Raw genomic sequence first — 24,029 nt, forward strand, 5'->3', positions numbered from 1 at the left:
TTGCTGCTTAGCAGGAATGTGAGCAGTATTTGAGGAAATTCTCTATGGTACCTTCACTCCCTGCCCTGAGCAACAAGCTGCAGGGATCTGATCAACATCTTGCTTGCGTGTACCTGTGCATACACACATGTCTGTGTGTCTGTCTCTTGTAGTTCCAGGACGGCTGGAACATGTCTTCCCCTCTATGCAGTCCCAGTGCTATGCAAAGTGCCTGGAAGTCAGATGGGACTCAGGAGGTGTCTTGCTGATTGGCTCATTGGGTGAGCAAACAGAAGAGTCACCAGCTTGGTCCCTGACCCTGCTCACGCATGCCACTGTCCTCTGTAGGCAGTGTGTTCTGCTGGGACACGAGGGTTGCCATTTGCCAACCCTCTCCTTGCCAACATATAAGTTGCTGGGGTTGACAACTTTCTCCATCCATCTCTGTCACATCTCCCCCAAGCCAAAGCCAGAGAAAAAAATGGGCCTTTGACTATTTTATTTGCACCGACTTGGGAAGAGGAAAGCTGTAAGACTGCAGGAGGCTCTCGTGTTCTGATGTAACCTTGAAGAGTCAGTGTTCACTTTACTGGCAAAGGAACCCACTTAGCATATGCTGGGACTAGAGAGGCTCTGATACCCAGAAGACATCAGGTGTCCTCCAAGCAGGCAGCTGGCCTGGGAAGGGACTTCATATCACACGGGTCCAGTTGCAGCAGCACTCTGCCGCTGGGCCTTCCCTTCACGGAACCCTTCCCTGGGTTAGTTGAAAGCCAGCCAGCTTTCTGCATCAAGCTGGTTTATTTATCTTTGGAGGTGGTGATGAAGCCTGGGCGATCTGTGATCACAGCAGCATGGCTCAGACACAGCTACCACACACAGATGCCCAGGGTGTGCGGTGCTTAACTCAAGGAGGCCCCATTTATGTTATCCTCCGTATGACCAGAAGCTGCCTGGATAATGAACATTCCAGCGGAGGGCCATGTGACTGGCCTGGGCTTGATCTTATTTATATAGAATTGCAGATAGTGCATGAAGAAAGAGGTACATAGGAGAATGGTGGCTAAAATGTTGATGGTGAAGGTATAGCCATGGACACCTGGCTGTTTTCCTAGCTCTCAGTGCATCCATTAGCTGGCTCACTCATTCACCGAACCTGGCACATACTAAACACTCCGAGGTTCTGCTAACAGAGCTTCAGAAGTGACTGATAACATTAGCCTGTTTCATTCAGCTTGGGTGTGTTTGTGTGCCTGTCTCAGCTGGTAAAATTTGATTGGCAGATGATGGGCTTGAGGAAGTGATTGGATCTTGAGGGCTCGATTGCTTAAATATCAGAGAGATGATCAAAGCAAAGCCGAGTGGCAACCTGAACTTGGGAAGTGGGTATAACCACCTTGTGAATAAAAACATGGTGGGCTCCAGCCTCTGTTGTCTCCCACAGTGTGGATTTCACAGCACAGGCTCTACCTTTATGGCCTCCTAGTGTTTAGTTAGCCCGAGGTTTACCACAAGTTGTGCAGTATGGGTGGGACCTAGTCAGTCAGAAGCTATACCTCTTTCTGGAAGCCACACCCACCACAAGACCACACCCCCTTCAGAAGCCACAACCCTTTCCTGACCACACCCCTTCCTGATGATGCACCTGACCAAAGTTCCATCCCTCTCAGGCATGGGGTCCTTCCTTGTGAACGAATCCTTCTTGGCTTTTTTTCATTTTAATCTCTAGCAGGTGGCAGCTGTCCGACAGCCAGGTGCTGTGGGGGCTTTCCTGGATATCCCCTGCCACTCTTGCTGAGATTGGAACACACAGATCCTGAAGTGGAGTTTGATGTCCTCATGTGCTCCATGGTAACAAGATGTAACATGCGTACCTCCTGGAAGTGTGCCAAGCAGCTGGTAGGAATGAAAGAACAGCCACTACTTCTCAGTGTATTTATTTTTCATCTCAACGTTCTTTGGTTCTGCCTGTGATCTGTTGTGCAGAGCGCAGAGCATTGCAGTAGTGGAAAGTGCCAGCTTCATAAGCACATGTGCTGACGTCAACATGGTACGTCCAAATAGGTTCCCTCCCGGAGAGCAATGCTATCTGGTTGGAATCGCCTAATGTTGACCACTCTGGTCTCACTCTCCCCGTCTGTGCCTGTCTTAGCTGCTTGCATAAATTGGCCCAGTCCTTCTATTAGTTAGTTTTCCATGGATGTAATAAAACACCGTGACCAAAAGCAACTTACGGAAGGGCTGCTTTCCATAATGGTGGGGATGACATGGCAGCCAGAGCATAGCTTCAATCACACGTGGAAAGCAAGAGATGAAACTGGAAAGGCTATATCCTCTCAAACTCCACCCCCCACCCCATCTCCCCGTGAAATACTCTCTCTAATAAGGCTCTACCTTCTAGTGGTCCAGTAACTTCCCCAACAGTGCCAATTACCGGAGCCTGTTGGGGAGATTTCTCATTCAAACCATTACAACCTTAAAGTCAGGATGGAGGAGGCTAAGCAAAGACATGTGTGTGCGCGCGCGTGTGTGTGTGCGTGCGTATGTGTGTGTGCGTGCGTGTGTAAAATACTATACTTACGGGCCATACAAGGTTTTCCTCTCATATTCGAACTCTCCCCCAAAGTCTCTCCCACCCCATGCCTCTTCCCCTGCTGTCTTTTACTTTGTCTCAATTTTCCTTTCAATTGCTTCTCTTCCTCTCCCTCCTCTGTCACATGTATCTGCACTCACAAATTTTAAATAAACCTCACAAGGAACAAAAATATTCAAATTTCTCCTTTTGAGCCCAATTTATTTCTCTTTCATCACTTCTAATTTCCATTTTTTTTTGTACCTCTTTTATTGAGCTCACAGGCACTTTTAATCATCCATGTGTCAAAGCATTCATAAATGTACCTGCACTGAGTGCCCACTGGTGGCTGTTTGGGTGGGTCTTCTCTGTAGCAGTGGGCCTGTGTGCAGTGGTACAGGGTGGGATTTAGCTCTGCACACAGTCTCTAGGATGCAGGACACATTTAACTGAGGTAGGAATGCAAGCCACCACCAGGCTCAATTCTCCTTTGGGCATCATTGCCAGCAGGTCCTGGTAGGGGACTGGCTTCCCAGAATCCTTTGCACCTGTAACCATATGTGGCCAAGACAGTAAATGCCTTCTATACATTGAGTACACTGGAGTTTGCATTGTCACCTGCCCTGACTTATTCTTTGGGGGGGAGGGCACATGGGCCAACCCCCACCCCACCCCCCTCCCCTGCCTTCTTCCAGCGGCTGGGGTGCTAATGGCAGAGGTGCTGCAAAACAGGGCCTGGAAATAGTAAACAGCAAGGCCTTGATCTGCTTTGATCCCGGAATAGCTGAGTGGATCAGAGCCATGGACCACCAAGGCCAGCTGTGAGCTGCTACATCAGAGAAGTGCAATGTCTTTTTCCAAAGTAAGCCTGTTTTAGGGGTATCCGAACACCTCAGTCAGCCTTATGGCAGATGAATCAATCACCTCTGGCCTAGTTGAAAAAAGGCACCCAAAATGGGAAGGTGGTGGCCACTTCATAGTCTAAAGGACAGCCTGGGAGAGTTAGATTCAGAAATATTTGCATAAGTTAGTGTCAGGTGACTTTGTATGTGTGAATGACAAAGGGCCCTTTGTACCTGCTAGTCCTACAGGATAATTAGCACATATTAATACAGGGGTCATTTTCATATGTTAATTCCTGAAGTCTGTTGCATTTGGTAGTGGTGGATCATTTGACTATGTCAGTCCTATATGCTTATTTGCATATGTTAATGATGGGACAGCCCACATAGATTAAGATTAGGGTTAATTTGCATATGTTAGTATTAGAGGGCTATTTGCTCAATGGACTGGATCATTTGCGTATATTGTGGCTAAATGAGTATTTGCATATGCTAATGATCACCCAAATTTGCATATGTTAATATCAGGGACTAGAGAAAAGGAAGCAAGGTGAGAGGGAAGGAAAGAGAAAGAGGACTGTTACAGGGCTTAGTGTTTAGATAGGTAGGTTGGAGTGGTGGTTTGAAGAGGTATAATCCCTATGGATTCATGTTTTTGAATGCTTGGCCATAAGGAGTGGCACTACTAGGAGGCGTGGCCTTATTGGAGGAGGTGTGGCCTTCTGGAGGAGGCATGGCCTTGTTAGAGGACATGTGTCACTGTGTATGCAGGGTTTTGAAGTCTCCTATGTTCAAGCTCCACCCAGTGTAGAACACTTGTAGATCAAGATGTAGAACTCTTGGCTTCTCCAGCCCCATGTCTGCCTATGCACTGCCGTGCTGCCCACCATGATAATAATGCAATGATCCTCAAGCTGTAAGCTAGCCCCAATGAAATGGTTTCCTTTATAAGAGTTGCCTTGGTCATGGTCTCTCGTCACAGCAACACAATCCTAACTAAGACACTTGGCTTGGGTCAGTTGTCAACTTGTTTCACAAGGTTGTGGACAGATACCCTGAATGTACAATCTAGGATCGTGCCCAGCATTGTTAGAGGGCAGATGGCTTAAGCAGTCCCCCAGGGTCAGATGCTAGGGTGTGAAGGGCAGAAACAGAACCAGGATGCTCTGGGTTCTGCATCCAGGCTGCCAACTATTCCCAGCTATTTCACTTAAGTTCCTGAATCCTGTGCTCCAGGCAGTGTGGGTATGCACTGCGCATATACTATGTACATAATATAAACATCATATATAACACACATGTCTAGTCTTTATAGCTTGCTCTATTATGTTTTAAAAGCACACCATCCTCTAACCCCAAGCAGCTTCTGTCTGTATCAGCCCACACTGCATGCACACAGTCTGGGGAAAATTATGGCTTTCCCACTCTCACCATGGTGGACGTGTTATTAAATGTAAATCTACGATAAAATGTCATCGGAAATCAAGTGCTCTGTTTATCTCTAGTAATGAGGCTGTCAGGGTAACCTGTATTTATGGACCCACGAGTGGGATATAAACTTCCATTAATGACTATAAGGAACCTGCTTGTCATAAACAAAGAAAGAACTAGCATTTGGTTCAGACCCAGTGAAGCCAGTCTCCACAGGTTCTAAGAACTGCCTGCCATGGGCTTCTACAAGCCGCCACTTGTAACTCTGAAAGGAAATGTTTCAGAATGATTAACGCAGGCTCGCCATGTTCTGTAAATACTACGCATCCATCTCCAAAGAGCTGGTGGCCAACCTTGAAGATGTCTGTACGTGATATTCACACATGGTGGAGCTCCACTGGGCAAATATCTCTTTCCCATTCTGTCTTAGATACACGGGCGTTCCCCCTCCCACCTTCGTGTGTGTGTGTGTGTGTGTGTGTGTGTGTGTGTATGTGTGTGTGTGTGTGTGTGTGTGTGTGTGTGTGTGTGTGTGTGTTTTCTCAGGAAACTCTTCTATTAGTGAGAAGTCAATCCAGTGTTCTATGGTAAATCTCAGACTTCTCTCTTCCAAACCACCGTGGCTATAGAACCTTTCAGGTAATCTAAAGGGTTAAATAAATAGCCCTGTTCACTTGAAAAAGCACTCACTGAGAAACATCATCCAAATTCTAAATGACCTACTTAGAAAGATAAGCCCATTATGTGTCAGCTAAGGCCTGTGTACCAGTACCTTCCAGATAATAAAAAGATTGCCAAAGCCAGGCTGATGACCCATTTATTTAAAGTAAATTTGATTCAATAAAATCCCAGGGCACAGTAATTGGGACAGCCTCTATAATCCAGTCTAACATATCTAGGAAGGATAGTTGTCCGAAGTGAATGAGTTTTACACTCGTAGATCCCCCCCCCGCCCGTGTGTGTGTGTGTGTGTGTGTGTGTGTGTGTGTGCAACACCATGCAGCAGTATGTATAGGGAGGCCATGAGCTGATCTCAGGGGTCTTCAATTATTTCATCCTGTTTTTGAAATAGGGTGTCTCATAGAAACCTGGGACTCACTAATTTGTCTAGACTAGCTGGCAAGCATGGGGCAGTGAGCTTCTAGTCACTATTTCCCCAGCCCTGGGATTACAAGCACTGTCCTCTGTGTCCAGCTTTTATGTTGGTGCTATGATTCAAGTTCATGCTTGCCCGGCAAGCACATTCCACACTGAACCATCGCCCCAGCCCCTTCAATGGCATGCCTGTAATTTAGTTGAGTTTCCAAACTAAATAAGTGGGAACCCTAACTTATTTTTCCAAAAGACTCTCCTGAGTTCCCAGGCCAGCTGGACTTGAGGTTTGTACATGAAGCCTCACCTTTATAAATGATGTCTCCAAAATACCTACTAGTGTAGTCATTATGTGAAATACAAAACATGGGCTAGGGATGTCACCTGGTGATAGAGTACTTGTCAAGCATACATAAGGTCCTGGGTCCCATCCCAACACCAGAAGAACACAACTGTCAGAAGCTAGGCTGATGACCCATTTATTTATTTATTTATTTATTTATTTATGTTTATGCATATATGGCTGCATTAGATTTCATTATAATGGGTGTGAGCCACCTTGTGGTTGCTGGGAATTGAACCTGGGTCCTCTGGAAGAACAGCCAATGCTCTTATCCACTGAACCATCTCTCCAGCCCCCATGAGGACCTATTTATTAAAGCAAATTTTGATTCAATAAAATTCCAGTGCATAGTAATTGGGACAGCCTTTATAACCCATTCTAACCTATTTAGGAAGCATAGTTGTCCGCAGTGAATGGAGTTTTATCCTGGTAGATCTCCCTCAAAGCATGTCCATCCCTCCCCCGACCCCCGGAAGCAAATGCTGTATACTACAATTTATTTCTAAAACTCCTAGTGTTAGCACCCAGGACTATCCATAAGTGGTCAATTACCCCTGTTGTTGTAGACTAATGGGTGTATTTGGAAGGGGTTATCTTTGACATTTTCTTAGGGTGGATCAAAGGAGCCAGAAACGGCAGAAGCGGGCGGGAGCAGGCAAGTCTGACCCCTAGGCAGGACTATGTTTATTGACTGAAACACAGTGAAGGAGGTTACCTCAGATCTTACTAACATGGATGGATGGGCCTAAGTCCCATGTCATATGGGTGGATGAGCGAATATTCCCACAGCAAGAAGAAGGTTGTAGCCTTTATAGGAGTAGAACTGACTCTCTTAGTACATAAGGGGACCTCCTGGGAAGTGCAGACTTTCAGCAGGAAACTATCAGTCCTCAAGACCACCTCCAGGTCCAACAGGTGATGAAGAAGACTCAAAGGGCATACCCTATAGTCATGTGTGCTGCTCAGCTTCATGCCCTGAAAAGCACACAAACTATAGTAAACAGAGGGGCAAGGGGGCACGGGCCATATCTAAAGGAAGCTGGGCACAATCTCCCAGAATCCACTTCCTGTGAAACCACACAACATCACCCCAGCTCCCTCAAGAAAATGGCTGTGACAACATGCATGCTATGTTGTACACAGAAGGAAGCAGCTTCCTTCAGCCCAGGAATACAGGGTTCGCTTGAGGACTGGTCACGTGGTGCCCTCTGTCTGGGTGCGTGGCTAACATTCCTGGCCCCTCTAGGCTACCAGATGTTTGATATGAATCATGTTGTCTGCCTAATGTATACGCAGGAGTCCCACTGCTCTCAGCTAGGGAATGGTGGGGACTCTGCCAGGACCCTTATCCCTGGAGCCACTGCATGTCACACTGATGGCCTTCCAGGAACACAGCCATCTCATACCCTCTCCTGCACCGTGCGTGTAAAACTGTTCACAATGGAAGTAGTAATAGTTAAGGACAGGCATATTTTCATTTCTTCATGCCCCATTCCTTGGGGGTGTTGCATTGCCTCTAACAGTGAGGATTTCAGAGGTACAGGCAGGAACTGGGGGGGCTCCTCTTCTGATCATCTGGGTATAACACAGAGCACGTGACACAGACTGCTGCTACCATCTCCGTCTCCTCCCCTGGAGCATCAAAACCTCCAAGCATCCCTTGGTACTTTTGCTTCTAAGCCTTTTATATTCTCCCCAAGGAACAAGAAAGGGAGGACACAGTGGGGAACATTATTTCTTCAAATCTACAAGGCAGTTTGTAAATCAAACTGTGAAAATTACTGTGTCGTCCTTTCGCCACGGACTTCCCGCTGCATGGAGGCCTTTTCTTTTGAAATTTCTTAGAAAGAAACAATAGTATGTGTGCAGACAGGGCCTTTGGGTCTTGCTCCCTCGTTCAGCTTCTGTGTAAGGGCACAGGTAGCTGTACTTCGAAGAAAAGCCCAGGGGACCACAGGGCTCCCATCCATGATGGAAGAAGGGAGAAGAGGGGAGAGGTGACAGTGGGAGTCTCCGATGTAAGGTGAACTGCCTTGGTGACTGTGTTCTTGGCTAAATCGTGAGTAGCTATTGGGTACCATGATAGAAACCAACCAGCGTTGAGAAGCAGAGAAAGAGAATGCAATCAGTTCTATCAGCTCTAATAGCAGGAGTTCACAGTGATACAAGGACAGCCCAGAGCGTTGTCCTGTGTGAAAGGAAAAGTATAGCCCAGGATATCCCAAGACCAAGTTCTCAGCAAAAGGAAGGTTTATTGGCCACCAGGGGACAATTGCTGGACTTCAATACTTTTATAGCTGGACCTTGGTAGTCAATCTTTGGATGAGGAAGTGGCCAACTAAGGGAATAGACTTTGTTTGGCCAGCTTTATGAATACAATCTAACTGTTTTTAGCAAGGTAGAGGAAACGGGGGGGGGGGGGGGGGGGGAGAAGGACAAGGCCTGCCAGAGCCATGCTCACCATGTTCCAGCTGGCCAGAGTCCCCTCCCTACCTGCAGCTCAAGGCTTGTTCCTCTACTCCGGAGCCATGAGAGAGACAGGATTTCCCATGGCAACTGACCTAGCAGGGTATTTGAGGATGAAATGATACAAAACTATAATGGATTTAGGATGGCATCCAGCTGATGGTAAGTAATCCATAGTACAGAGGATTGTGATGATGGTGAAGAAGAAGATAGAGGTGGTGGTGATGATGCTGAAAGAGACAGATGTTGTGGTGATGGTGAGAAACATGGATGTGGTGATGATGCTGGTAGTGGTGGGAATTGTATTGATGATGAAGATGGTTATAGTGGCGATGATGTTAAAGAGTGGTTTGTGATGGCGATGGTGAAGAAGAAGATGGGGATTGTGGTGGTGGTGGTGGTGGTGGTGATGATGATGATGATGGGGTTGTAGTGATGACGATCACGATGGACATTATGGTAATGGTGATAAACAATAGAGGATGATGACAATTAGGGTTGTAGTGATGATGGTGATGGTGCTGATAATGACGATAATGATGAAGTAGTATATGGTGGTGATGGTGATGAAGGGAAGTTTGTGACGATGATCATCATGATAGAGGCTGTGGTGATGAGTACGAAGAAAGATGACAATGATGATGATGATGACGACAACGATGATGACTATGATGATGGAAGTTGGAGTGGTCATAATGGTGATGGGGGTTGTAGTGCTGCTGCTGCTGCTGCTGCTGCTGCTGCTGCTGGAGCTTATAATGATGAAGATGGGAGTTGTATCGATGATGATGATGATGATGGTGGTGGTGGTGGAGGACTGTGGTTATGGCGCTGAAGATGATAAGAATGTCAGGAAGAAGGAAGAGAAACAGAAGTTGGCTAGCGCTGTTCAGCCCAGTGCCTCTATCTGCAGGGACCCATGAACATCCCCTCACCTGTCTGAGCTTCGGTTCTCCTGTGTGAAACTCAGACACTGCTGGGAAAATCAGCTTGTTCTTCATACATCTGCTGCTCAGGACCTGTCCCGCAGGTCCCTCCTTTACTATGCATGTGAACTCTCTCTATTTGGGTTACTTTCATTTCCCATTTAGTTTTCTCACTATCATGGATTTCAGGTAGCTTTTATTGCTATTGTTTCATGCGTAGTGTTTTAATTAATACAGGCATTCTATTTCTACATGTAACAGATGTTTGCTGAAGGCCAGCACATTTTACTAGCTCCTTCTGTAAAAGTGGGGAAAACAAAGGGGCGAGGTAGGGGGACCAGGACAGATGGATAGGAAGGTGGCTACAAATTTGTCTTTAAATCCAATTCCCCACGAGCTCATACCTGCAAGGCTACAATGTGCAAATGCTCACCATGTTCCTGACACCACGGCTGACCTGGACCTGGGGACTTCCCCAGGACTGTCTCAGACGTGCACTTCCTGTCTCCAACAGGGCCAAGGTTAAGAAAGGAGTGAGCATCGTTGGGGTGAGAGCCAGCAGCCCTTCCATCTGGGATGTCAAGCAGAGCTCGGAGTACACTGGGAAGTATGCACCAGCTGTCATCATTTGTCAGAAGAAATTGGCTGCCTCAGAAAAGAGGTAAGTCCCACCTGGCCTGTGCTGTGCTCAGATTCCCTGCTGTGGTGGCTTCCTGTCGCTCCTAGGTTTGCTAACTGACTCCATTGCAGTTCCTTTTTGGTGTGTGCTAGCTGTCATTAATGGCTCTAGGTAAAATGGGTGGAGCCTTCTAGATGGGGCAATGGGATGCTGTTCATAGTGGACCCACACGGGACCTCTCCATGCAGTGGTGTCCAAAAGTAATTGAAGTTGTCCCTTCTTTCTAATTCACCTCAGAGGTGTCAGAATTGTATGTTTCCGCATGTGTTAATAAAACACAGGAGCATTCACTCTTTTACAGGCAGGGTGCAGCCCACCTTTATGGTGCTGATGTCAACGTAATGCATGTGATTGTATTTGTGCACAGGGGGCACACTTGCTGATGGAACACTGAACCACCTGCTGTGGAATTACAGGCAATCGTGAATCACCCTAGGGAGAAATTAAAACCCGGATCTGCTTCTGATAGCCACCAAATTAGAAACAGGCAATTCACAGCTGGGCAAAGAAGGGCTTGGCGACTTAGGAGTTTTTGATTTATTCCTCTCTTCCGGAACCTCATTTGTGGCTTCGGAGAATTCCTAGTCTGGTCACATACGTTTTCCTTGTCACATTTAGGTTTCTTCTGGCTCTCCGTATTACTGAAAAAATTGAGCAAAACTCAAAGGGTGACTCGAGGAAGGTAGCACATTGTTCCTGGAATGCAGTTTTAAATTTCAAAACTCCAGTGTTTGGAAACATTTGTTTCCCATAAGATGAAGGTAAAGAATCTCACTTCGTGGCTATTACTGTCTTGTTTTAGCACTTACCTCCTTGGTTCATTAACAGAAGCACTTGAGAACAGTTCAGGGGTAGCTTGGCTTCAATCCCTCTTTGTGCTCCTTTACCTGATGTTAATTGGGGGAGAATCTGGGTCACCTCCAGCAACTCTTGTCTGTGGACTTCCTTTTTTTTTTTTTTTCCCTCCCCTGACTGGAGAAAAGTGAGAGGGAAAGAGGAAGTCAGCGCTTGAGCTATGCCCTGGATATTTGTGTGGTCGGAGTGGGTCACACAGAAGAACTTGCTGGTCTTACATATGGTCTCAGTCCAGTGTACCCGCGGAGATCTGATGTGCAAACATCATCCTCACAAAAGGTGACTGTGTGTCAGGGAGCCAATGACATGAGACTAGACGGACAGATGGAAATGGATAGTGATGGACGGAGTGATTGCAGCATGTGGCAGTTAGGATTGATAGATGGATGAATGGATAGATGGGATTGTGGTTTGAATGTGAAATGCCCCCCCCCCCATAGGCATTCTCATTTGCATACTAAGTCTCCAGCTGGTAGTCTGTTTGGGGAGGTTGTGAGAGGAAGTAAATCACTAGGGGTGGGCCTTGAAGATCTGTTTCCTGTCTGTTCTCTGCTCCCCAACTACAGATGCAATATGACCAACCATTTTAAGCTTCTTTTTGTTTGTTTGATTGTTGTTGTTGTTGTTTTGTTTTGTTTTGATTTTTGAGACAGGGTTTTCTTCTGTGTAGCCCTGACTTTCCTGGAGCTTATTCTGTAGACCAGGCTGGCCTTTGACTCAGAGATCTGCCTGCCTCTGCCTCCCGGGTGCTGGGATTAAAGTCATGCACCACTGTGCCCAGTCCACCTCACACTCTTGCCTTCCCCACTGAGGTGTACTGGATCCCTACTTAAGATGTGTCAAAAAAGATCCTTCTTCCCTTAAGGTGCATCTGAAGGGTATTTGTCCACAACCACAAGAAAAATAAATTATATGTATTTAGATGGATAGATGATAGATAAAGGATGAAGGATGGGTGGATGATGGATGGAGACTGAGTGAAAGGATGAATGAATGATTGGTAGATAGATAAAAGAATGGAAAGATAGATGAATGGATAAATGAGTGAAACCACGATGATGGATGAATGGATGGCTAGACGATGAATGTTTTTATTCTCTACCACAAGAGGAGAGACAAAGGAGGGACAGGGTACCAGCTCATGTACTTCCATTCCTCTTACATCATTGTTCGCCATCTCCCATGACTCATTGATAGTAGCAGTAATGTTGCCCATGGATGCAAAGGGATTCGAACCACCGGAAGTTATTTTTATTGTTTGTATGCCCTGAATGTTCTCATTAGCCATTGGCTGAGTTCATCTTGGACACAGAAGGGAAGAGCAGAGCACTCTGAGGATGACCCCTTCACTTCCATGTACAAGCTGCCCTGCTCTGGCTCTGATGACCCAGGCCTTCCAGGACACCACATCTCCAAGCCATCTCTAAGCACTATACTCCTGTCCTGCATCTCTGCCAGTGTCTCTTTTTAAGAAACAAGACTCTGGATAGGCTACCTGGGTGTTTTTCTCTGAAGGATGTAGCATCACGATGTGACCCGTTTGGAGAACTTTCCTTGTCCCATGCTTGGTTGGTATTTATGCAGACAGATAATGGAAACGTATGCATGCGTGAGCCTGTATATGTAGTACCTTTCACAAGTGTGAGGACATGGTATATCAAACATGCATCTTGTGCAATTTGATAATGTGCACCTTCTATAGGACACAAACACACAGTGTAGGTTCCTAATGTGACAGGTCAGCAGACTAAGCTTCATGAGGAAGCCTAGACCAGAAGCTTCTTTGGTGTCAGGAGCATGTCTTGCCTGCAGCTGTGTCCCCAGCCTCCAAGCAAGTGCCTGGTAAGCAGGAGGATGCCTGTAATTGCTTCCCTAATGAAGTCTGGAGCGAGTCTGTCTCTGTTAACATATTATGGATACAAGTCTAAACACATACTTACAGAGTGGACTCTGTTTTATGAATTCAAAGGAGTCCACTGAAGCAAAACACAGGCGAATATTTATTGGAGCGGATGCTGTCCCAGAAAAACTCCAGAGAAGATTGACACCCAGGATTCCTGCAGGCAGAGCAGGGGAGCCGGGGAAGGCCGAATGTACATTCATTTTTGCAGTGACTCATTTGGGCTCAGTTTTTCCAAACCCTTTTGTTCACTGTGTCTGTTTTCTACGTAGCAAAATGTACATAATGAAAACAGTTTTATTAGGCATCACATATTTATTAGCTCCTCCAATAGCTATCCCTGACCTCCTTCAAAGCCTTTCATTTTATACTTCTATCTTCGCAGAGTAGAATAGAGCGGGAACCTTGCTGCATTATTTCAGATGGTGCTGAAGCGAGGCGAGGTCCTTTTTTTTTTTTTTTTTTTTTTCCTGAGGATAATTGGAAAATGTTTCATCGAGTTGATGCTTTGATAACTTTGGTAGGTTTGGCTTGAGGGGCTGTTTTGCTTTATAAAGCCCTTCCTCCTCTCTGGCCTCTTCTGGGTTATCTTAAAACTCTGAGCTCAGCTGTGGGAACTCACGAGAGGCAGTCTTCATTAGCTGGAGAGCCATAGATTGTGCGTTGCTGATAATCTTGCTCGGATCAGGAAGCCGCCTTAATGAAGTGAAGTCGCTGTGACAGGTGCAATTTCATGGGTAAGGAGCCACTTTCCTATCAGCGATGAACTCAGCGGGAGTTAGTGAAGATCTCTTATCGGCTTCAAGTTCATATTCCTTGTTTGAAGAAGTTTGTTTGCCAAGATTTCCCATCTTAATGCCGTTATCTCGGCGATCGGATCTGCTTTGATTTGCCTTCACGGGTCCCGAAACCACAGCAGAATAGCTCATTGCTCTTTGCCCCCCAGATCCCATTCTACATTTTCAGAATCTCCCTGGCCATTGCACCAATTTAGATAAATATGTTACAGAGCCTGATGGGTAAGATCCGTTCATGGACGAGGCTTTCCCAGAGGGTCCCATGGCAGATCTGCAAATGATGTTCTTGGCATATGGACTTAGGTTTGAATAAACTTGAATGATACCAGCCTGCACACTTCTGAGTTCCCCCACATGACTGCAGCCTGGAGAGGTGTCGCATGCTCTGGCTCGTGCTCAGCCAGCTTTCTTGTCTTAGGAGACTGTATGTTGTTGAAGCCTTGGTTTCTTGACAACATCTTGTAAGCAGGCAGGCAGGCAGGCAGGCAAGCAGGCATCACAAGAATTCAGTCTTCCTCATAATGGTCCTCTACTAACTCTGTGCAATACTGATTTTCCACTTACTAGAGGTAATGTGTTTCATTGTAAGACAAATATGCTTTAAGCAATAGAATGAGCTGCAAGAAAAGAGGTAATTGATATTTAATTTGTATTTTAGATACAGAGAGCTGTGGTTGAACTCATGAAGCTATATAAAGTGAGGCCTGATAGACACATATCAAACTATTGGTTAAGAATCGTGTTCTAGTTTTCTGTAATAAACCACATCGCCAAAAGCAAATTGGGGAAGAAATGTTTTTTTTTTTTTAATTTGCTGCCATTTATATACTATATAAATCTTACATGCCATATATACAGTGGGGCAAGTGGTTTTTTAATCTTAAAAAAAAAAAAAAACAAAGATCAACATTAGACATCTCTGAACAACACAAACTGTATAAACCATACAGGTTATTCAGATATACACTGTATTAAATACAGTCTGTGGAGGAAAGGGTTTATTTGGCTTACACTTCCCAGGTCACAGTCCATGGCTGAGGGAAGTCAGGGCAGGAACTCAAGTAGGAACATGAAGCAGAAACCACCGAGGAAGATGCTTGCTGACAGGAAAGGAGCTTCTTTGCTGACAGGAAAGGAGCTTCTTAGCTGGCAAAGTTTTTTTTTAAGTGACTTTCCTGAAAACTTCTGCAAACCTCCTTTCTCTCACCCACATCAGAGAAGAATGGCATGGCTATGCCAGGCAGCCAGAAAAAGCCAGAAAGTAGACCATGTGCCAATTCAGAATCAATGTTCTGCCCAACGAACAAGAGTAACATGAGTGGCACGGTGACCAGCAAACATCTCAGCAATTTACAAAGAAGAGATGTGATGGGAAACACTGCGGGTGATTGGATGAGGAGAGCATTCCTGCCATTCACCATCCCCATCACTCGTCTCATTCCCATGGAAACCCACATCTGCACTGAACTCAAAACTCAGGGAATGCTTCTAGAGGAGACAAGAGTCACCCGATCTCAGTTGCACCTTCAAAAAAGGAAGAAGAAGAATGGAGCAGAGTATGAGTGGAGTCCAGGGCACAAAATATATCAGGAGCATGTGCACATGCAAACAGATGCAGGGGGATTGTAACTGCTGGAAAGAAGTAAGAGCAGACCCCAACAACGCAAACTCAACACCATCTCACAAAGACAAGTCGAGCCTGCAGGAAGAAGAAACTGCTGGAGGCCAAGAGGGTTTTTAAAGGATAAAAAACATCACTTGCCAGCACTACTTCTGCAGGAAGCAAAACCATTGTAGTGGAATAAAGAGGACCAGGAGATATAAACTTTAAGAAATGGAATGAGAAAAAAATTCATACACACACACACACACACACACACACACACACACACACACACACACACAGAAAACAAAGAGAAAACCCTGGGAACTGATCACACTCTAGTGTAAAAATGAAATGAAAAATGATAGCAGCGCTGTGTTGTGGTAGACGGAGTGGCAATTAGGGTCGACAACTCTTCTATTAAACAGATAGATGCCCAAAAGGACAGAAAACAAGAACCTGCGGGGAACGTATGCGTGTTCATAGAGCCAGGCACTAAGCTAACTAAAAGCTATAAGTCACTTATAATTGAAACCCCAAAGAGAGGATAAATAGAATGTGAATAAAATATCCAGAAGATGAAATATTATTCGGTAGAGAGAAGAGAGGCTGGGGATGTGTGATACAGTTGGGGAGGTCTTGGAAACAGTATGCTGTATGAGTTGGAGTGAGTATAAAAGACACATATGATTAAAATAGTCTGAAGTTGGGTATTGGAGATAGCCGTTGTGCTCTTTGAATGCAGTCCAACATCTCTGAAGGTATGCTTTAAAATGGTGGTGTTGTGGAAGCTCACGGCCCCAGATGTGAACCTATTACAATTATTTTGCTAAATGAGCATAGCATCAAATTCAGTTAACTTGTCATTTTAAGTATAAGTTAGATTGCCATATGAACTCATGGCTTCTACCTATAGATGAGTACAGTTCTTGGTCCCCATCAGAGAAGTTCCTTTGTGCATCGGAAGTGGAAAAACTTGGTCAAAGTACAGAGAATAAGTGTCAGTGGCATGCTCACCCACAAATAGGGCATTTGTATCACCCTCTCGGTGGCGAGAGGTGACCCAGTATTTATTTGTATTTATCAACACCAGGTTCACTTGAAAGTCTTATTTTGTGGCAGATTAATCTTGAATAATGACATTAACCTGCTTTATAGTGATGTGATAAAGTACCAGATAAAAAACAACCTGGGGAGGAAAGGGTTATCTCAGCTTACAGTTTAAAGTCCATTAACCAGGGAAGTTTAGTCAGGAAACTGGAGACAGGAGCTGATGCAGAGGCCATGGAGGAGTGTTGCTTACTGGCTTGCTCCTCATGGCTTGCTCAACCTGCTTTCTTATAGCACCCAGGACCACTGGCCCAGGGGTGGCACCACCCACAGTGGCTGGGCCCTCGCACATCAATCATCAACCAAGAAAATGCCCCTGAAATGCAAATCAAAACAACTCTGAGCTTCCATCTTACACCCATCAGAATGGCTAAGATCAAAAACTCAAGTGACACCACATGCTGGCGAGGATGTGGGGAGAGAGGAACACTCTTCATTGCTGGTGGGAATGCAAACTAGTACAGCCACTTTGGAAATCTATCTGGTGCTATCTCAGAAAACTGGGAATAGGGCTTTCTCAAGACCCAGCTATTCCACTCCTTGGAATATACCCAGAACATGCTCCAGCACACAACAAGAAAATTTGCTCAACCATGTTCATAGCAGCCTTATTCATAATAGCCAGAACATGGAAACAGCCTAAGTGTCCCTCAGTAGAAGAGTGGATAAAGAAACTGTGGTACATATACACTATGGAATACTACTCAGCTATTAAAAACAAGGAATTCCCGAAATTTGTGGACAAATGGATTGAGCTAGAAATGATCATAATGAGTGAGTTAACCCAGAAGCAGAAAGACTCAAATGGTATATACTCACTTATATCTGCATACTAGCCCAAGGGGCATGTCCCATGAAAGCCTTCACTTACCAGGAAACTGGGACAGAGGGGAGGACATCCTATTGGGACTCGAGATGAAAGAAGCATGGGAGAATAGCAAAATAAAAGGATCCAGAGGGTCCTAGAAACCTACAAGTAGAACATTATGATAGGCAGATTTGGGCCCAGGGGTCCTGCTCAAATTAAGGCACCAGCCAAGGACAATACAGGCGGTAAACTTTAAACCCCTACCCAGATCTAGCCAATGGACAGAACATTCTCCACAGTTGAGTAGAGAGTGGGGTATGACTTTCATACGAACTCATATTTGACCATGTCCCCTGGAGGGAGAGACCTGGTGGCACTCAGAGGAAGGACAGCAGGTTACCAAGAAGAGACTTGATACCCTATGAGCATATACAGGGGGAGGTAATCCCCCTCAGGAACAGTCTTGGGGGAGGGGAGTAAGGGGAAAATGGGAGGGAGGGAAGAATGGGAGGACACAAGGGATGGGATAACCATTGAGATGTAACAAGAATAAATTAATAACAAAAAATTAAAAAAAAAAAAAAGAACATGCCCCTGTAGACTTGTCCACAGGCCAATCTGATGGAGGCACTCTCTCACTTGAGAGTCTGACTCAACTTGAAATAAAACTAGCCAGCACAGTCATACAAAGCATTGCCTTTGTGCTTCTTTCTGTTCATATATGTATGTAGACCTACATGTATGTATGTATGTGTATATGTATGTCATGTGCATGTATACATGTGTGTGCGTAGACATCAGAGGTTAATCTTAGGTATCATTTCTCAGGGGCTCGTTGCCTTATTTTTTAATAACATCTAATTAGTGTTTCCTGCAGGTATGTGTGTGTATTCAGTGTCTTCAAAGGCCCAAAGAGGGTGTCAGATTACCAGGAACTGGAATTACAGACAGTTGTTAGTCACCAAGTGGGTGCTAGGAATCGAACCAGGGTCCTACCAGCAAGTGTTCTCTTAGCCACCTCTCCATATCCATCTGTTTTAGTTTTTGAGACAGGGTCTCTCGTTGGAACCTGGGTCGCCCAATAGGCTAGGCTGGCTGACTACATTGTGCCAGGGAGACACTGGCCTCTACTTCCCAGCATGCATCTCAGCTCTTTTACATAGGTTCCAGGGATCAATCAATCTATCTCCTCATGCTTCCCCGAGGGACCTGTTTCCCGGGCCCCTTACCTTTATTACCTGGTGACCAGAGCTCCGTCATCATATTCAGGTGTCATTTGAGGGTGAGAGATGCCGTGGCTATGAGAAGAGATGGGAGGAGGGCACCCCACTCCTGGCAAGACCCATGTTTACTAGATGTCCCTTCAGGTGGGGGATACTTGGGGTGCAGTAAAGGACAGAGCCTCGGATTTGGTTACCACAGGTCTTTGCTTTGGCCCTGCAGATACAAGCATTTCTGCATTGGCCTATGAGAAACAGACTAAGCAAGGAGACAATAAGAACTCGCGTACATGGCTTCCACGGGTAAGGGAAATTATAAGCCAGCTCTCTATGAAATTATGCCTCAGGCTGCTGCGGGTACCACTCCCTGACATCACTCAGTCCAACTCTACAGCTTGTGGGAGAACTTAACTCCTTGCCTTAATTTACCCAGGCATTGCCTTTTTATTACAGCCATATATTTGGTATTTAATATCTCCCATTTCCAAGCAGGGAACTATATTTAGAGTTAAATTATTTAGTATCATTTTTTTCAGTGGGTAACGGTGGTGAGTTACTTTGTTCGGGTAGACGTTACCATTGCGGGCTCACAAGGTCTCCAGGGAGCCCCAAGCAGAAAATACCTCCCCCCAACCTAGACGTACAACATAGGAAATACAGCATAAATGATAACTTACTACCAACCTTAATTGTGTTATGTGGCTCATCAGAAGTTTTCATGGATATTTCCATGGCAGGGATCATAACTGACATTGGTCGTTCTGGAGTTGGGATTTCACAGGATGCTGGACAACCAGCCCCTGTACCAGGACAGGATACCACTCTTCAGTGTGTGCCTTACTCAAAGTTCCTGCAGTCTCTGTCACGGCCAGTGTGACACACAGGAGGCTGTGTGCTGCTGCTTGTCTTCCTGTGAGTTTTTGAACTTAATGCTTCTATGAAAACTTGTATGTACATACATGTCCCATAAAAACACTTGGCAATGCCTGGATTTGTTCCTATGTTTAGTTCTTCTCTTTTCTCATTTTTCCTTCTATTTTCTCTTTGGATCTTTTTTAGGAAGTGTAGCCAGGCGCGGGGGGAGAAGTAAGTTTGGATGAACAGATATGTGGAGCCTGGAAATCCACCTTGGGCATCCTCAGCCACCGTCTGCCCTTGTTTCTCTGAGACATAGTCTTTCAGAGGTCTGAGGCTCACCATGTAAGCTAGGCTGACCCGCAAGTAAACTTTAAAGGTCCAGCCATCTCCTCCTCCCCAGCACTGGGACCATAAGCACACACCACCACACCTGGCTTGTTTGAAGTGAATCCTGGGGCTCAAACCCAGGTTATTGTGTTTCTACGCCAAGCACTTTACTGGTGGATACATTTCCTCTTTGGGTTTTTTTGAGACAAGTTCTCACCCTGTATCCCAGGCAGAGAATGAACTCAAAATCTTCCGGCCACAGACTCTTGAGAGCTGGGGTTCTGGGCTCCTTTCCTCTAGCTCCTGTCTATGTCTCCCCCTGTGTCTATGCTTCTATATAGCTAAGGTTTTTATTCTCATATTGGCTTATTTTGTGTTGTCTGTTTGTATGAGCTCACTGCAAAATGGAAGATGATGCTTTCTTTGCTGCCAGTTGTGACTTTTTGCAATCACACTAGACCCGATGCTTATTGTTTCTGATATGTGCTATCCTGATGCGAGTGGTCCCGATGTGTGTTGGTCCTAATGTGTGTGTTTCTGATGTGTGTGGTCCTAATGTGTGTTGGTCCTGGCTCATGCAGTACTGATGTGTGCTTTCCTGACTTATGTTGGTGTTAATGTGCACCTGTTGTGGAGAAGAATGTACTCTGCATTCCTTCTGAGAAGCCCAGCTCTCTCTCAGAGAGGGACATGCTGCCTCTCTACAGCCAGGCCCAGCTGCCTTTGAGTCCCTCCAGTGCTCCTGGAGTGCACCTTGCTGCTCTACAGCAGCCTTCACTGTGAGCATCACTCCACACACCCTGTGATCCAGGATTCCAGTGAGCTCAGCTGGATGGAGCCAAGGACACAGTTGGGTGTTTTGCTTCTGGAGATTCCGTTAGAAGATAACAGTGGTTCAAAGGGATATTGGGGAGAAAAACAGACGTTATGCGATCCATTGACAGAAGCTTGCCCGCAGTCCCACGGTGGGAAGCTCTGCCTTGCCCCAGCATTCTGGGCACTTCACCCTGCTGGCGTACCCCTGCCTGGGTTCCTTTACTGCTATCATGGATGGGGCCTAAGGAGTTATTTGTAGAGGACTCTTTTATCTGATGGGTGCTAGCTGGTCCAAAGATGCTCTGGGTGACATCTGTGCTTGTATGGTGAGAAGGTGATGTTGGGGGCACCATTTTTTTTTTTTTTTTTTAACGTTACTGCTGAGAGCTTCATTTTCCGTTCTGGCTTATAAATCATGTGCCTTGACTCTAGCCCACTTCAAGTCTGCAGTGTGGGGAAATGTTGATTGTTCCGTTTAGCTAAGGGATGGGGAGAGACTGAGGAAGACAGATTCTTTTCTTTTCTTTTCCTTCCTTTCTTTCTTCCTTCCTTTCTTTCTTTCTTTCTTTCTTTCTTTCTTTTTCCTTTCACTATCTCACATATAGCCTGAACCAACCTGGAACTCATTATGTAGACCCGGCTAGCCTGCAACTCACTAAATAGCCCATGATGACCTTTGAACTCTTGTTCTTCTGTCTCTGCCTCCTAGATATTGTGGGTTACAGTCATGAATTGCTATCCCTGGCATGGCTGCAGTTTTCCAACATTTCACTGAAGAAATCCCCTTCAGTCTCTGTGCTCTGAATCCCCCAACTCTAGGCAACCAAGGGCCTATTTTTATCTCTGTAAATGTTCCTTTTCCCTAATAGTGCTTAAATGGAGATAAGCAAAGCCCATCTGTGGTGAGCCGGTATAACAAACTGCAATCACCTGGAAAAGGAAAAAAAACTAGGAATTTGTTAAAAAGCAAAGGCCAACTTCAAAGTGTGCTGAAAGAAGCCAGATGTTTGAGGAGGCGTGGCTCATGACTCTAGCTAAATTCAACTTCTAGGTCTCATTTTAAATGAGTAGCTACGCCTCATTCGGACCCACCGAGTTCCCAAATACTGGGTCACTATTGTTGAACCAGAGTCTCCGGTAACCACAACTGGCTTCAAACTTTCTGTCTACCGCAAGGATGATTTTGTGAAGCCCTGACCCTCCTCATTACCTTCTGAGTGTGAGGACTAGAGACATGCACGACCATACTCGGATTATGGGTGCTAAGGATCAAGCCCAGGCATCCTGTGTGCTCAGCAAGCACTCAATGAGCTGAGCTACATCCAGGCCCCAGGTTAAATGTTCTGAGAGGGCAGGTGGAAGAGAGCCTGGCTCAAGCCTGTCACCCTAACCGCAGTTGCACTGGGAGTTTTCTCATCTCGGTCTTTTGATGAGGTTTGTTTCTTTAAATTAAACTTTGGTCAATAAATGCTAGTGGCTGCTGGGCACTTAATCTTTGTCTCAGAGGTAGGGCTGATTGTCCTACCATGGTAATAAGATGCCAGGTGACCTCAGTCCTCATTGTGAGGTGAAAGGCCTCCTTTCCAGCAGTCTGAATTTCTATAAAAAAAAAACACGCTTCAGCGCAAACTGGGTTTCTCATTTGTGCACAGGATACCAATATGAAATACAATCACATCAGCTTCAATTTCAAAATGTACAGCGGGAATTGATGGGGACTTCCTCTGTGTGAGAAGCCACCTTGTGGGGTCAGTTGGCATTAGGTATGGTCCCTGGGATGGCATTGTCAGTGGTCACTTAGTGTTATGATTGGGCAGCTCCTGGATGTGGGTCAGCTGATCCCTCACAGAGACACATAGTACTAGATAAAGGAGCATTGTGTTTGATGCGTGTGTCATTCTTATGACGAGGAACAGAGCCGGATGGAGGTCTAGGGTGGAGTTTGATTGATAGCGTGCTTGCCTGGTATGTGTGAAACCTGGAGTCTGGTCCCTAGCGCCAGGTTAATCTTCCATGGTGCAGCATGTCCATCATCCCAGCACATGGGAGGCAGAAGCATGAGTGAGCATCAATAGATTAAGGTCATTCTTAGTTGTCTAGGGTTATCAAGACCAGGCTGGGCTATATGGGACCCTGACTTGATCACGATGGTGTTGGTGATGATGATGATGATGATGGTGGTGGTGGTGGTGGTGGCGATGATAACGATAATGACGACGACGATAACAGTAACAATAGAAGTGAAAACCTATGTGGAGCCCTCAAGGGACAGTGAGCCATGGTGGTACCTCTCTGAAGGGGCCAGGAAGGGAGGATGGCTTGATGTTTAGTGTAGAGATGGTTTTCAGCGTAGCCTGCCAAGCAGTTGCATGTGCAAGTCATTATTCCCCTGACCACTTAAGGAGATGTTTATGTCAAAAGGATGGTTGAGATGTGTCCAAGTATCCCCAGGCTCTGACAGCAACTCTATGCTTTCACAGAATACTGTATCTTAGCCTGTGAGGTCACTCACTCCTTTAATTTTTTTCCCATTTGAACGTAAGTCAAAAGAGTTTGTTTTACCACAAGACAGGAGAACTGGGGTCCCCTGAACTCAGAAGTTAATTGTAAAACAAAAACAAAAACAAAAAAGCCTCAAACAATAAAAACATCAGTATGACTGAATCCCAGGCGGAGGCTGCAGCTGTAGCCTGCTTTGAGGACCGTGCTGTCTGGGATGGAGCAGATGGTGAGCAGGCCTCCCAGGACTCTGATGGCTTGGATCTGAAATCCAACCCCTGCCACAAGTTCACATATTGGCACATGGTCCCCAGCTTGTGGCACTAATTTGAAAGTTCCCAGAAACCTTAGCAAGCAAAGCCTAAGTGTGGGAAGTAGGTCAATATGGGGAGTACTTCTCTCTCTCTCTCCACTGGGAGTGAGCACCCCACCACACCCTGAGTCTAGCTGCCTGAGGCTCTTTTCAAGTACATGGGACCAAGTGGCGATGGACAGAACCCTATGCCAACTCTCTCTTTGTTAAGTTGTGTTACTCATTTGGGTCGCAGCAACACAGAGGTTAACTGACACTCAAGACTGCAGGTATTTGTGTGTGCAGGCCTGAGCCCCATTTTCCCCCCAGAGAGTCAGAGGACAGAAAGCATGGTAACAGAGATCAAGTGTTCTGCTCTGCGCTATTCTTCTGTGCAAAACTACAGCTGGTGTCACCTGAAAAATGGCATCATAGGAGTTCTTGTGAGGTGCTGTCCTGAAATGGGATGGCTTGGGTCCCAGAGACAGAAGCAAGAGGCCCCAGTGTTCAACCCAAGGCATTTCTTAGGAACATTGCCCAGGTTGCAATCCAGGAAGTGAAGCAGGTGCCGCTGCCCTGGCTGTCTACAGGGAGGGTTTACAGGACGTGGCTCG

General features: G+C 45.8%; 1 protein-coding gene across 1 annotated transcript in view; it reads left to right on the forward strand.

Moving 5' to 3' along the window:
• The window catches only part of Tmem132d (transmembrane protein 132D), a 614,141-nt gene that overhangs the window by 277,320 nt on the left and 312,792 nt on the right, over positions 1–24,029 (forward strand). The window contains exon 3 of the mRNA XM_051161423.1: positions 10,166–10,312. Within this exon, the coding sequence (XP_051017380.1) occupies positions 10,166–10,312 (147 nt within the window). The remainder of the gene's footprint in view (positions 1–10,165; positions 10,313–24,029) is intronic.

The sequence above is a fragment of the Acomys russatus genome, chromosome 19 (genome assembly GCF_903995435.1).
Source record: "Acomys russatus chromosome 19, mAcoRus1.1, whole genome shotgun sequence".
Classification (NCBI taxonomy): Eukaryota; Metazoa; Chordata; class Mammalia; order Rodentia; family Muridae; genus Acomys; species Acomys russatus.